This window comes from Passer domesticus, chromosome 30 (assembly GCF_036417665.1).
Source record: "Passer domesticus isolate bPasDom1 chromosome 30, bPasDom1.hap1, whole genome shotgun sequence".
Lineage (NCBI taxonomy): Eukaryota > Metazoa > Chordata > Aves > Passeriformes > Passeridae > Passer > Passer domesticus.
In genome coordinates, this window is record NC_087503.1 from 4588292 (window position 1) to 4601364 (window position 13073).

A 13073-nucleotide genomic window follows, 5' to 3' on the forward strand; every position below is an offset into this window, starting at 1 on the left:
AAACCTTCACCCAGGTCCCTGCCTGAGCTCCAGTTGTGCTGGCTGAGTGTGCCAGGAGCAGCCAGGCCTGTGCATGGGGGCTCTCAAGGAGCCATCCCTGCCCTGCTGCCCTGGGTTTGTGGCAATGGGGCAGAGGGACAAGGCTGGATATTCAGGATTTGTCAGGGGAATCACTCCTAATGGAGAAAGAATTGGTACCATCTGCACTCACACTTCTAAAGAATGTCCGGAGTTGGGTTTTGGAATTGTTTTAGAAATTCATTCCTGGCTCTCTGAGGTCAGAAATCCCCAGCATTCCTTCTGCACTCAGAGTTTGCCACTGAGAGATGAGAGAGGCAAAGGATTCCCTGTGGCTCAGGGAAGGTGAGGAGCTGGATGGGCTTGTTCCCAACTGCCCTGGCTTGGCACCTTTGGCTGCAATCAGAGCACAATCCCAGTCCCAGGTCAGCCTGGGATTAACCACACCCTGCCCAGAGCAGAGGGATCCCTGAATGTCTCACCCTCTCTCAAGGTCTCTGGGCAAGGTCTCAGCACCCCCTTGTGCCAAGGACACTCACGGCTCCCTTGGCAAACCCAGCAGCATTTCCTCAGCTGTGGCAGCTCTGCCCTTCCCCGTGGGACATTCAGGGAACTGCCAGAGGCTCTGGCACAGATTTGCACCTAGGAGGGCAGCTCAGAGCTTGGAAGGGCACAGCAAGGAGATCCCCGGCTGTGCCCATGATGGGATCTCAGGGAGGGGGCTCAGCTCATTCCCCTTTCCCATGGACTGCTTTGCCCACAGCCCCACAGGTCCCAGGGAAGGTCAGACACCCCATTCCCATGGACAGCCCTGCCTGGCAGGAATGCCAAGGGCAGTGCCTGACTCAGCTGCTGCAAATGCCAGAGCCTCCCTGAGAGCAGCAGATAACAGTGACAATATCAGGGCAGGGCAGAAACAAGAGAAGATGCTGTGGTGCTGTGCCTGAGAGGGCAGGGCAGAGACAGCCGGGCACTCAGGACAGTGTTCCCGTGCCCAGCTGTGCCCGGCACCTCCCACACACCAACAGTGCCCTCCTGGCCCAGCACTCCTCTCTTCAGCCCTCTCTCCTTGCCTGAGCATCTCCCTGGGCCTGGACATTCCCTGCTGAGAGGAGCCTTGTCCCTGCCAGCGCTCACAGAGCCCATCCCACCCTGTGTGCCCTGGCCCCGGCCCTACAGAAACCTGCCTGTGTGCAGGGCCCTGGCTGGGGCAGGCTGTGTGTGCAGGTGGGCAAGGGCAGCTCAGGAGAGCCCTGCTGGGCCCTGCAGAGGTGATGCTGCTGCTCTCCAGGGCTGAGGAGTGGCTGAGGGCCCTTTGGGAGGCTCCCAGCAGAGAGACTGACCACCCAACGTTACAGTTCTGGAGTCTCTGTAAATGTTCAAACATTCCTTTGGTGATCCTGTGTGTCCCTTTAAACTCAGAATGTTCTGTCATTCTGGGATTACAATTCCTGTTCTGCCTCCCTTATCCCCCTCTTGTCTATAATCAAAAGGGAAACACTCCCCCTGCAACTGTGTTGGAACAGTAAGGTAGTAACAGACCTTTATTGGAAGCTTCCAGGTGTCCCAGTGGGGATGGGGCACACCTGGCGCCTGATTTCAACAATTTATTACGGTGGATTAATTAGGATATTTAATAGGAACATCCAATAGCAGATTGAGTTGCCCCAGTTGCATACCCCTGGGTCAACCCATTGGAGTAGGTCCAAGGGCTCCTTTGCCTTCACTTTTTGTTGTGACTGCTCACATTCTGGTAAAAAACTAAAATGTTCTTCCTGTAAGCCCTCCTCCTTATAATAAGACTATACAGCATTTCAGCAATGTATTTAGACAGTGATCTTATTCTTCTAAAATTTAAGAGAAAGGTTAGGAAACACTGGAGTTAATTAAGTATTATAATTAGAGAAGTATATAATAGTAGTTTAATACAGTTAGTAAAGAGTATCATAAACTAAGGATTATAGTTTTATAACTATATAATAGTAATTTACAGAGATATAAATATAAAAATGTATAAAATGCAAAAATCTTTTTGTCATCATCCCAACATTCCCATCCTTCTCCAAGCAGGAAATTGAAAAAACTCTCAGGAAGGCTCCTGACTTTCCAGCAATGCCAAGCTTACCTTCTTTGGGAAGTGTCCTCTGGAGCTGTGCCCAGGCTGGTGTGGAGCAGCAGCAGCACCTGCCCTGCTCAGGGTGGCTCCTTCCCCCCACAGCTTCTCCCCAGCGCTGGGAGCAGCTCCCCGGGCCGGCTGAGAGCTGTCCCTGGCAGGCAGCAGAGTCCCTGCCCCAGCACAGCGCCCTGGGCTGCAGGAGCCTGCTCTGCAGGACAGCCCTGGGCACCCCTGGCTGCTCTGCACCAGAGAGAATCAGAGAATGTACTCATAGAGTCTGCAGGCATTGGGATGTTCCAGCTTTAGGAGATGGCTCCAGGAGCTGCAGCTGCATTGTCCTGCAGCCAGAGGTTCCTGTGCCAAGGCTGGCAGTGATTCTGCCCCAGGCACTTCTCAGCACCTTCCCAGCCCTGACTGATTGAAGCTCTCTGTGCCTCTGGGCTGTGCCCGGGCTGGATGCAGGCAGTGCCCCAGCCCTGCTGGGCTGGCAGAAGGGCTGCTCATCAAGAGAAATGTGTTTTTGAAGCTCTTCCTGGTTACCAGGAGCTGCCTCTGTGCCAGGAGCCCAGCCCAGCTCAGCAGCACAGACACAGCACCAGGACTTTAATGACCCTCTGGGGCTTTGTGCTCAGACCCTGAACATCAGTCCCTGAGAGGCAGCTGAAGAAACCTCTCCAGAACTCCAAGTCAGAATCCAACTCCAAAGTTTCTTGGACTTTTAATGAGTCCCACTGAGGGACACGACTGAGAAAGTGTCCCCAGGCCCCAGGCAGAGCAGAGAACTGGAGGCAGTGATGACAGGTAGGGACAAAGAGAAGCCAAGTCTTGGTGGCCTGGGGCACAGCAGCAGGGTCTGTGCCAGCAAGGGCTGTGAGGAGACACCTTGTCCTGAGGCCCTGGGGCCTCCTGGCACAGCCCCAGCCAGGCTGGGCACTGTCAGCCCCTTGTCCTGCCCTCAGCATCCCCCCCTAGCCCACATCCCAGTGGCCTCAAGGATCTGCTGGAAGGAGTCCCTGGGGAGCCTTGCTCAGCAATGGCCCTGGGGGCTCCTGAATGCCCCCAGGGAATGCAGGTTTTTCAAAGGACTTTGGTTTTGGCTTTTGCCTTGGAGTCTCTGAGAGGTTTGTGCAATCATGGCCTTCAATTATCTGCTGTAATTAGTCCCTGGAGAGGCTTTGTCACTAACAACACTCAGTGGGGCTCATTAATGCTTCAGGGTACTTCAGTTATTTTAAGGTACTTGGTGTTTCCCTTGTGATACAGACTGGGAGAGGTTTATGCAATCATGGCCCCAATTATCTGCTTTAACAAATCCCTTGGGAGCTTTGTACTGCCATTCAGTTGGGCTCATTAATACTTTCAGGTACTTAAGGGTTTTCAAAATACTTTGAATTTTCCTTTCCACACTGAGTCTCTGAGATTTTTTTTTGCCATCCTGGCCTCCAGTTCTCTCCTCCAAGGAGTCCATGAGGAGCCTGTGTTGGGGATGGACCTCACTGGGTCCCATTCATGCTTTGAGACACTTTGGATGTTTCCTCTGACTTTGACTCCTGGAAAGATTTGTGCAATCTCCTCTCAGGCCCTGAGGTTCCAGGGCTCAGCTCCAAATACACCATGGGGCTCATTAGGATCAGGAAAGTCCTGACAAACCATGGCTGTGCCTTGATTTCCCTCTGTTCTGCACAGTTCATCAGGGAGATTTCTGTAATGGTTTTGGTTCGCCAATTTGAGATTTCTTGGCCAGTGCATCAATTAGGGAGGTGGGTTCTGTGTTGGGTAATTTCCAGTGCACTCACTGGAATATTCTTAATATTTCCTGCTGTGAGGTAGGATTAGGAGAAAGGGAAAATAGACTCAAAACTTTAAAAGTATATAAAGTTTATTTTAAAGTTTACTTTTAAAGTTTATGAATAATAACTAAATGAAAGAGTAATAAGAAGCAGATCAAAACTTTCAGAACTATTTTCTTCTCCCTACAACCTTTTCTTTCTTACTGAGAATGTAAGGAAACAAAACCTAAAATTTCAGTCAGTTTATGACCTCCAGAATAGTCTTTCTTCAGTTCACCTAGGGAGAGGAGTCTCTCTTTCATGCTATGGAGGCTTCTCCATAAGAAAACAGTTCTCCATGGCTCTCAATTCCCATGAATAGCAGCCACCCAGAAAATCTGCAGTCGTGAAGTCTTTCCCATTTTTTCACACCTTTCCCCACAGATGTGTTTATGGGCCATGTTTATGTATGGGGTATTGGTTTAAAGATGAGTTGTTTGAGAGCAAAGGTTCTCTTCATCTATTTCTGAAATCATCTTCATCTCTGAGAACAGAGATCTTTTCTCTGTTCTGTGAGGACACAGGGTCTCATCACTCTTCTCTCTTTCACTGTTCAAATATCTCATGTGATCACAGCTACTTCAACATATGCTACTTTACTATGGCGGCCTTTGCTGAACAAGTCATCTCCCCATACTTTTCAATGTGTTATAGGGAAAAAGAGAGTTTGATTTATAATTGCATCCTTCTCTATAGCTTTACAAGAGGATTTCAGCCCTATGATCAAGGCATTTCCTCATCCCTCCCATCTGGGACTAAAGTTCATCTTCAATGACGTTGGTGTCTTCATGTTGCTCCTCTGTGTGCCTGCACTTTGTCCTTTTCTCTCACTCGAGGGAGGATGGAAGCACTGAAAGAGTTAATATCTCTCCCGGGGCCTGCAGATGGTTCCGTGACCCCGGCCGGGCTCGGTCCTTGCGGCCAGAGCTGTTTTACCATGGAGGTTTCTGCAGCGGCTGCGCTGGGGCTGTGTCAGGATGGGCCGCGCTGGGGCAGGGCCAGGATCTCAGCAGCCAGGCCAGAACACAGCAGCAGCACGGCCGGGGCCCATGGCTTCTCCTTCCCCTGCCTGGGGCTTGCGGGTGAACCCCAAGGGTGGCAGAATCTTGGCCGAGCCGGCCCGGCCCGGGGCTGCTCCTGGGGCCCGGTGGATCCTGGCTGGGCCCGGGCTGGCGGCGGGGCAGGGCTCGGTAGCGCCCAGGTGTTGGCAACCGCAGCCATGGCCCGGCCCGGCCTCGGCCCCGCGGCCTCCCCTGCCCTGCCCGGCAGCCGATGGGGCCTGGGGGGCTCCCTGGGAAGGGGCCCGGCCCCACGGCAGGAGCCGCCCGGCCCAGCCTGGCTGAGACGGGGGCTGGGCCAGCCTTGTTACCTCTTTGCTGGCCAGAAGGGAAAGAGACCCTCCCAGGGCTTTCTTGTCTTTAACATGTGTCTTCACAGAGGGGTGTACAGTTTCCTTAGTGGTTTAATGCCGGGGTCGGCTGCCAGTGGTCTCTGCCCCAGCACGGGAAAAGGTGGTTCTGGGCAGGCCACGGTCTCGAAGAAGGAGTCTGGACTCTTGCTTTTTGGTCTTCAGTTGAGTTTATTGTTCCTTATCTACAAAGTTTTTCTGTCTGTCCAGCCGAGGTCTGATCAGCAAGACAGCCAAGGGCACTCTCTCCCGCCCACGGGGCGGTTGTCTCTTTTATAGTAAAAACTACGTATAAGATATTTACCTTCAATTTCCAATACTTTTCGCCCTTGTTGGCAAGTGCACTTTCACTATGAACCAATCCACACCAACATCATCCTGAATATGGATGCCAAGGAGAAGAAAGAAGAAGGACAGGGCATGCCCAAATTCCTCCATCCTGGGACTCCTGACCCCCATGTACAGAATTTCAAACCCCCCTGTACAACATACAAAACCCCCCTGTACAGTGCTCCAAAGTTTTTCCCTTCACCCTGTGATTGCTACTACTGTGCTACTTAAACTTTTGTGACCCGCAATTCTTTATATAAGGTTGGCAATTTGCTCCATGAATTAAGATCGAATTTCCAGGTGTCTTTGGCTTCTTGCCAGGGTCTCCGAGCCCCTGCCAGGGATTTAAGACATCCAGGGCATCCAGAGAGATGTCCTGGGTTCCGACAGCCCATCCCCTTTTTTACCTCCCAGCTCACCCCTTCACCTTGTGTTCCCTTAATAAACAGTTTGGCTTTTTCACTTGACCCATGGCTCCGTCCGTGGAGCTGAAGCAGCACAAATCCTGAGCCTGGGGACATGCAGGGCTATGCTGCCCTTCTCTTCCATGCTGTTGTCTGTACACAGACAGAGAGGAACAAGGGCAGCTCAGGCTGCAAAGGTCCCTGCCCTGCTGCTCCAGTTGCACAGCACTGTGGAGTTAAAGGTGGTGCTGAGCACGCTGAGGGGGACAAGGAGCCTGGGTTTTAGAAGAGCCAGCTTGAGTATGCTCTGAACCCAGCCGTGAGGGATTCCATGGCAGGCATCCACCGAGGGCAAAGGAGCTTGCAATGCTGGAAGTTTTCACAAAAGCTTCCTGAAAGCCCAGCAATGTTCCAGCCCTAGACAGGGACAGGAAGAGGGCAGAACCAGAGACCACTGTGGCCCAGCAGTGAGTTCTGGGTGTGCCTCAAAGCAAATGAAGCAGCAGCAGCAGTGTCTGAGGCTCAGAGGTGCGAGCGTCCCAGTGGCCGCAGTGCTGTCAGGCAGTGCCTGCACGCTGGGTGTGGTTCCGGTGGCTCTGCTCTCCCCACAAGCAAGGAAGCTCAGCCCCTGACTCATAGCCAGTCAGAAACCCAACCAAGAGAGACCAGGGGCAAGGGATCCTTCTCATCTCTCTGAGGCATGGCTGCAAAACAGCGGCTGCGTCTTCCTGTGCCTGTGTTTGGGGTGTGCTGAGCCCAGAGCCAGCCAGCTTGTGCTCTGCTCTCCCAGGAGCGTTCTGGGCAGGCAGAAGTGCTGTGTGCACAGTGGGGAAGGGGCTCACCAGAGCCTCCTGCGGGAACAGGGCTCCGCTCCCTGGCTGGCAACAGCCTGGTTTTGCTGCCCTCAGTGCAGGCAGGAGTTCGGGCACGTGAAGAGGCAGTGGGCAGCTCTTGTTTATAGGGGGCCTGGGGCTGCGTGCCAGAAGGGACCTGTGGAAACAGACTCGGGGGAAGGAAGAGGAGCTTGAGCTGGAGTGCCTGTGTTGCAAGGAGCAGAAGGAATTCAGCATTGCCAGGGTTTCTTAAGTGTGTGTTGGTGTTCCCCGGGAAATGTGCACATTTGGGGAAATGCCTTTGGAAGAGAGGGGCTTGCTTCTCAAGCAAAGGGCTTCCCCAGGAGCCCCCAGTGAGGTGGGTGCAGCTGTCTCCCTTTGCCTCCCTGCGCTCCTTTCTGTCCTTGAGTCCCCTTGCACTTGGCAGAGGGGAGTGGGAAGGGAGAAGGCTGTGAAGAGCAAATTTGGCATCTGCCTGGCCCTGCAGAGACCAAGCCAAGCACCTCTGGTAGGCTATGTTCTCCGCTTTGAGCACAGGACACAGCCGGATCATCTCTGTCCAGCCAAGAGCCCCAAATGTCTCTCAGAGAGCTGTGAATTCAAAGGCCTTTATGCACACATTAATGCCATCTTCCCTATCTGGTGTGCTTTAGCTCTTGGCAAGATGCGTTTGCTTCTTGCTTGCTGGAAGCCGCTCTGCTCCAGGGCCAGCACCGAGCTGGGCTGTGCGGGCCAGGCACAGAGGTGGAGAGTCCTTCCCTGAGCACTTGGCCGTCCTTGGTGTGTCCAGGGCTGCGTTAGACACTCGGGGAAACGGATTCCTTCCAAGCGGGGGCACCTTGCCTGGGGAGGGGGTGGCCCCGGGGCACGTGGCAGCGTCTCCAAGGGCCCCTTGTGACACACTGCAGCAGGGTCACCGTGGGGCAGAGTGGGACAGGGTGTCACAGCAGCCCTTTGTGACACGTGCTGACATAGGTGCCAGCAGCGTCGCGGCCAGGCCACAGTGCTCGGTGCATGCGACGGGACAGGACAGGACAGAGCGGTGCTGTGAGGAGCCCCCGCACAGCCAGCTCATTCCTTGCTGACCCAGAGCTTTTCCGAGGCATTACTCCTGCGGCTGGTCTCACGGCCAGACCTCGGGACTCGCTGACTTGGAGCTTTTCCAAGGCATCCCCCATCCCTGCGGCCAGTGCCTTCGTGGCCAGGCCGTGGGACTTGGTGACATCCATTTTTCACGAGGAGTCTCCTGTCATTGTGGCAGGAGCCCTCGGGAACACAGTGCAGGACTTGCTGTCCTGTAGTCTTCCTGAGGCCTCTCTTTTGCAGGTGCCTGCAAGGCGCGACTGCGGCATCGCTGACTCGGACCTTTGCTGAGGCATCTGTCTCGAAGGTGTCCTCAAGGTCGGACAGCGGGATGGCAAGCAGAGTGTTCAGCCTGTTCAGGAGGCTTCGGGGGAAGAAAAAGAACGTCCCTGCAGCTGCCCCAGTGCACCAGCCTGCAGAACCGGAGCAGTTGCAGCCACTGCAGGATGGTGAGTGGCAGAGCTGGGCAGCAGGGCTGGTGCCTGCAGCCAGCCTGGCCCAATCCCATCCCATCCCATCCCATCCCATCCCATCCCATCCCATCCCATCCCATCCCATCCCATCCCATCCCATCCCATCCCATCCCATCCCATCCCTGTGGACATGCCCACAGACAGGGCTAGGACTGCCCCTCCAATGGCAGCCATGCTCCGTGCCCCGGGCACGCAGGGGGCTGTCCCTGCCTGGAGAGCGCAGGGCTCGCCTGTGTTCTCCGGCCTCTCCCACGGCCCCTCAGCTCTGGCTGCGCTCCCTCTTTGCCAGATGCAGCCAAGGACCAGACTCAAGAGCAGGACCCCACCCGTGGCCGCTTCCGCAGAGCGGTGCAGGTACCTGCGGCCATCCTCACCTGGGCCGGGCCTGCTGGCACTGCTCAGCCCAGCCCCACGCTTGCAGCAGGCCATGGAACGTCCCTCTCTTCCCGCCCTTCCTTCTGCTGCAGGCACTGCGGAGGTTCCTGCACCTTCGGCGCAGAAAGACCAGCGCCTCCATGACCAAGAGCACGGCCGACCCCGACTCCAGGCCCAACGAGCTGAGGACAGAGCCTGCTGCCAGCACAGCGTCCTCTGAGCTTGCTGCAACCTGTGACCAGGCAGCGGCCGAGGGCAGGGTGGAGGCTGACATGACCCTGACTGAGGGCATGGCCACCTCAAACAACCAGACTCAGGCCATGCCACAGACTGACGCCATGACTGCACGAACTGTGAGTCCTGCACCCAGGCTGGAGTTTTCCAGAAGGGTGTTTCTTCTCTGCAGCAGGCAAGCAGCCTGGGGCCAGGGCTGGAGGCCTCTCGGGATCATGTGGCCCCTCAAGCCACGTCCACTAGGCCCGCTCAGCTTTGGGGCCATCACAGTGGGGTGGGAAGGCAAGCACTTCCTGGGGGAAGCTGGGGAAGTTGCTCCCTTTTTACACCACACCAAGTCTTCCCCATGCTGCTTCCTCCAGGTGCTAGCCACGGTGAAGGACATTCTACAGAGACTCACGTCCTGTGACACTGTGGATGCCGAGCTGCAAATGGATATTGTGAGCCTGACTGAAAAACACCCTGCTCACGTGGTGATGAGCCTCCTGCACTGTGCCCCATTGTGTGACAGGTACGGAGCACAACTGCCTCAAGAGCTCAGTGCTCGTGGGCCTGTAGGGCCCCTTGCCCTGTACAGCCTGTCCGGTGGGGTCTGTCAGACAGCGGAGAGCTCCAGGACTCTCGGGCCCCTCTGTTTCCCAAGCCTGCTGCCATGCTCCCTCCCGGCCCCTCAGGGCACTGGGGCTCTGTCACCCGGCCCCATGCAGCTGCATGGGGCAGGGTGCTGACGCACAGCTCTGGTCCCACAGAGCTGCCACACTGATGTGGAGGGCCATGGGCACCTCAGAAGTAGCTGCGGAGGAGGTGCTTCCAGCACTGCTCTCTGTGCTAGAGAATCAGCCACCGTACGGCACGTTCTTCTGCAGCGGGGACGAGGCCGTCTTTGCCCTGGCTGTGAGTTTCTGGAGCTGGCCTTTGCTCGCCCTCCAGGTCACCTCTCCAGCAGCTCTCCATGCTCACGCCACGCTGCAGCTCCCGGCCTGGGCTGAAAGCTGGGCTCAGGGCAGGCTCAGGGGTAGCAGGCTGGGTGCTCGCCCTGCGTCTCCCCTCGGGCCCTGCCTCATGGACACCTCGGCACTGAGCGCTGCCTCGGGGTGCTTTGTGTCTTGCAGGCAACTCTGGAGCTGTGGAGGATTGCCCCCATGTCTGAGTGGCACTACGAAATACTCCTTCATTCTCCCCAGCTGTTTGTGGATCTGCTCTTGCAAATTTTCATCACCACAGAGCAGATGCCAGAGAATGTTCAGAACTTCTGGAGAGTGTGCCAGGAGGAACACGGCCTTCCCAGTGACCCCAACAGGTCCCAGTCGCCCTGTCCTTCCCACGCCCCCTGTGGCCAGGGCCCGTGCTCCCAGCATGACCTGGCCTTTGCTCGGCACACAGGTTTGCAGCACAGACCATGAAGGCTCTGCTCTCCCAGCTGGGCTTTGACAAGAAGCTGGTGGCTCTGGAGCACCTGCAGGTCTGGGACACCCTGCTCTGTGCCGACACCCAGCATGAGGCAGCAGGCCTGCTGGCCAGGTGAGACCCCCTTCTCCCCACCGCCACCACCAGCATTTGTGCCCTGTGCCCGGAGTGCCCCACACAGTCCCTGTGGTTGTAAGCCAGAGGGCCAAGGGACGGCCAAGCAGACTGTAAAAGCCTGGGAGAGGAGGATGCCCAGGAGCAGCTGCCTCCCAAGGGGCCCGTGACCCCTCGCAGAATGCTGGGGAAAGATCAGACCTCTGTCAGTCACTCCTGGGAGAGGTTTGCCCACCGGCTCAGGGCCTGGGTGCCTTTTTCCCCTGCCAGGGAGATGCGCTGTGGCTTGACCCCCTTGTGTCCCCACATGGCCTCGCACCTGCTCAGCCTGCTCATCGGGAAGCAGCCACGCTGGGATCTGCCTGCCCTGGCGTTCTTGGTGGAGGTGAGCCTGATGGCCAGCGCTGCCTGGCTGAGCTGCCTCCCAGCTCTCTGGCCTCTGGTAGCTGCAGCCGCCTGGGACGCTGCCTGTGCCCGCTGCTGCTGCCTGGGCCCGGCCCTATGCGGCTCCGGGCTCCTGCTGGCCACATCCCCCGTCACTGCCCTGTGCCTTTCAGCTCCTGGAGTGTCTGGACTTGAGCCAACACGGTCCCAGTGCCCTGTGGGTCGTATCCAGGCACCTGCCGAGCAAGTGCAGGGATAGGCTGCTCCTGCAGATCAGAGGCCTCGTGGTGCTCAGCAAGGAGCCCTCGCTGGTGAGAAGGGGGCAGTGGCTGAAGCCGCGCTGGCAGGGTGGGGCTGGGGAACACAGACCTTTGGCCTTGGCTGGGCTCTGGCAGCAGAGGCAGCTGCTCCCAGCTCTCCTGCCTCCCGCTTCAGCTGCCCCAGTGACCCAAGCAGCTCTTGGTGCTGCAGCCATTCATGGCTTCACAGCACAACCTCATCTTGCACACAGGGTGGAGAAATATGCAGCCTCTATCAACAGCTGCTGGAGCAGCTGGCTGATCCCGATGCAGAGGTGGTCTGGATGACCCTCTCTGTGCTCACGCATGTGCTCCAGGACAAAGACCATAAGATACCCAGCATCACCGCCCTGAAGCTGGCTGAGGCCCTGCTGCCACACTTTGACAATGTAAGGCTTTGTGCCCCCAGCCAAGGGCACTGGACGCTGCCTGGAAACTTTGTACTCTCTACAGTTTTGGGCCTTTGCCCCAGTGGGCCTGGAGTAGTTGGTGCTTAGGACTTTTCCTTTCCTTCCAGGACAACAGCCAGGTGCAGCTGCTCTCCATTCAGCTCTTCAGCAAGGTGATGGAGCTGGTAGTGGAAGAGGGGGAAGAGCCTCTCACGAGAATCGTGAGCCAGAGCCTGCTCCCTCTATTCCTGCGCTGGCACGATGAGAACCTGCACGTGGCCAAGGTGAGGTTTTGTGGCATGCTGCTGCATCCCTGGGAGGGGGCTCGGCCGCCTCCGGCCCTGGCGCCTGGCGGGCTCCAGCCTCCCCCTGGCCTTGGCACAGGGACACAGGTCCTGTGCCCTCGGCTGTGGGGCCACCTGCGGCTCTCTGCTGCTCTCCAGGCCTCTCACGAAGCCCTGCTTTGTGCGGCACGCTTCCTGAGGAGGACGGACCTCGAGGAGCTGCTGACGAAGGAGCAGCGGATGAAGTTTGTCCAGAGCCTGGTAAGGACACCCGGGAGCCCCAGCCGCAGGCTGGAGAAGCCCCCTGCCCCCGGTGCTCAGCGTGGGGGGCTGGCAGCTGTGTCCCTGCCCAGCGCCGCACCCGGGGCCGCCAGCCCGCGCCCCGCACGCTGCTCCCTGCCCTGGTCCGTGCGGGCCAGCTCGGCCAGTGCTGGGCACAGGGAGCGCCCGGCCAAGGGGCAGAGCCCGCGCCGAGCCTTCGCTCCCTGCAGCTGCTGCAGGATGCGAGCCGAGCGGCCGAGCACCTGCGCTGGGCCCTGCCGCGCCTGCAGAGCCCGCAGAGGCCCCTGCGAGAGGTGGCAGTCAGGATCATCGGTGAGCCACAAGCCCGGCGTCCCTCCCCGCCTCCCGGCCCGGCCGCTGCCCCGGCAGCGGGAGCCGCGCCCGGGCGCTGCAGCCCCGCCCGCCCTCGGTGCTGCCGCTGCCCTCCCGCAGCCGTGCCCTCCCTCGGGCGGCAGCGTGCGGCAGGGCCCGGGCTGAGCCCTGCCCGGGGAGGAGGGCGTGCGGCCCCGGGGCTGGCAGCGCCCGTGTCGGGCAGCTGTGCCGCCTGGGGCCCCACAGCCTCTGTGTTGCCAGGGGTGGCCGGATCGCTCATGACGGGGCAGAAGGAGGAGCTCCGCGTCTTCGCTGAGGGTGAGTGAGGGCAGCCGCGGGCCAGCGGGGACCGCCGGGGCAGCTGCACATCCCGGCCCTGGAGCTACAATCCGTGCCCTGGCTGCCGAGGGCTCTGCTCCCTGTGCGGACCAGGGGCGGCAGGGGCAGAGCCCGGAGAGCTTTCAGGGACACGTGGGGGATGCGAGGCCAGCACCTTCCA

At 58.1% G+C, this 13073-nt stretch overlaps 1 protein-coding gene and 1 long non-coding RNA gene across 3 annotated transcripts in view; both read left to right on the forward strand.

The window, feature by feature from the left end:
* LOC135287650 (uncharacterized) overlaps nt 1-13073 on the forward strand; it is a 134613-nt gene that overhangs the window by 46113 nt on the left and 75427 nt on the right. The gene's annotated exons all lie outside the window — the stretch shown is intronic.
* On the forward strand, nt 9010-12739 carry LOC135287542 (maestro heat-like repeat-containing protein family member 6). Its single transcript, XM_064400834.1, has 10 exons — nt 9010-9222; nt 9466-9614; nt 9853-9997; nt 10216-10403; nt 10487-10624; nt 10895-11009; nt 11182-11319; nt 11520-11696; nt 11825-11980; nt 12140-12739. Exons 1-10 carry the CDS (start codon nt 9010-9012, stop codon nt 12737-12739), a joined length of 2019 nt encoding a protein of 672 aa, XP_064256904.1.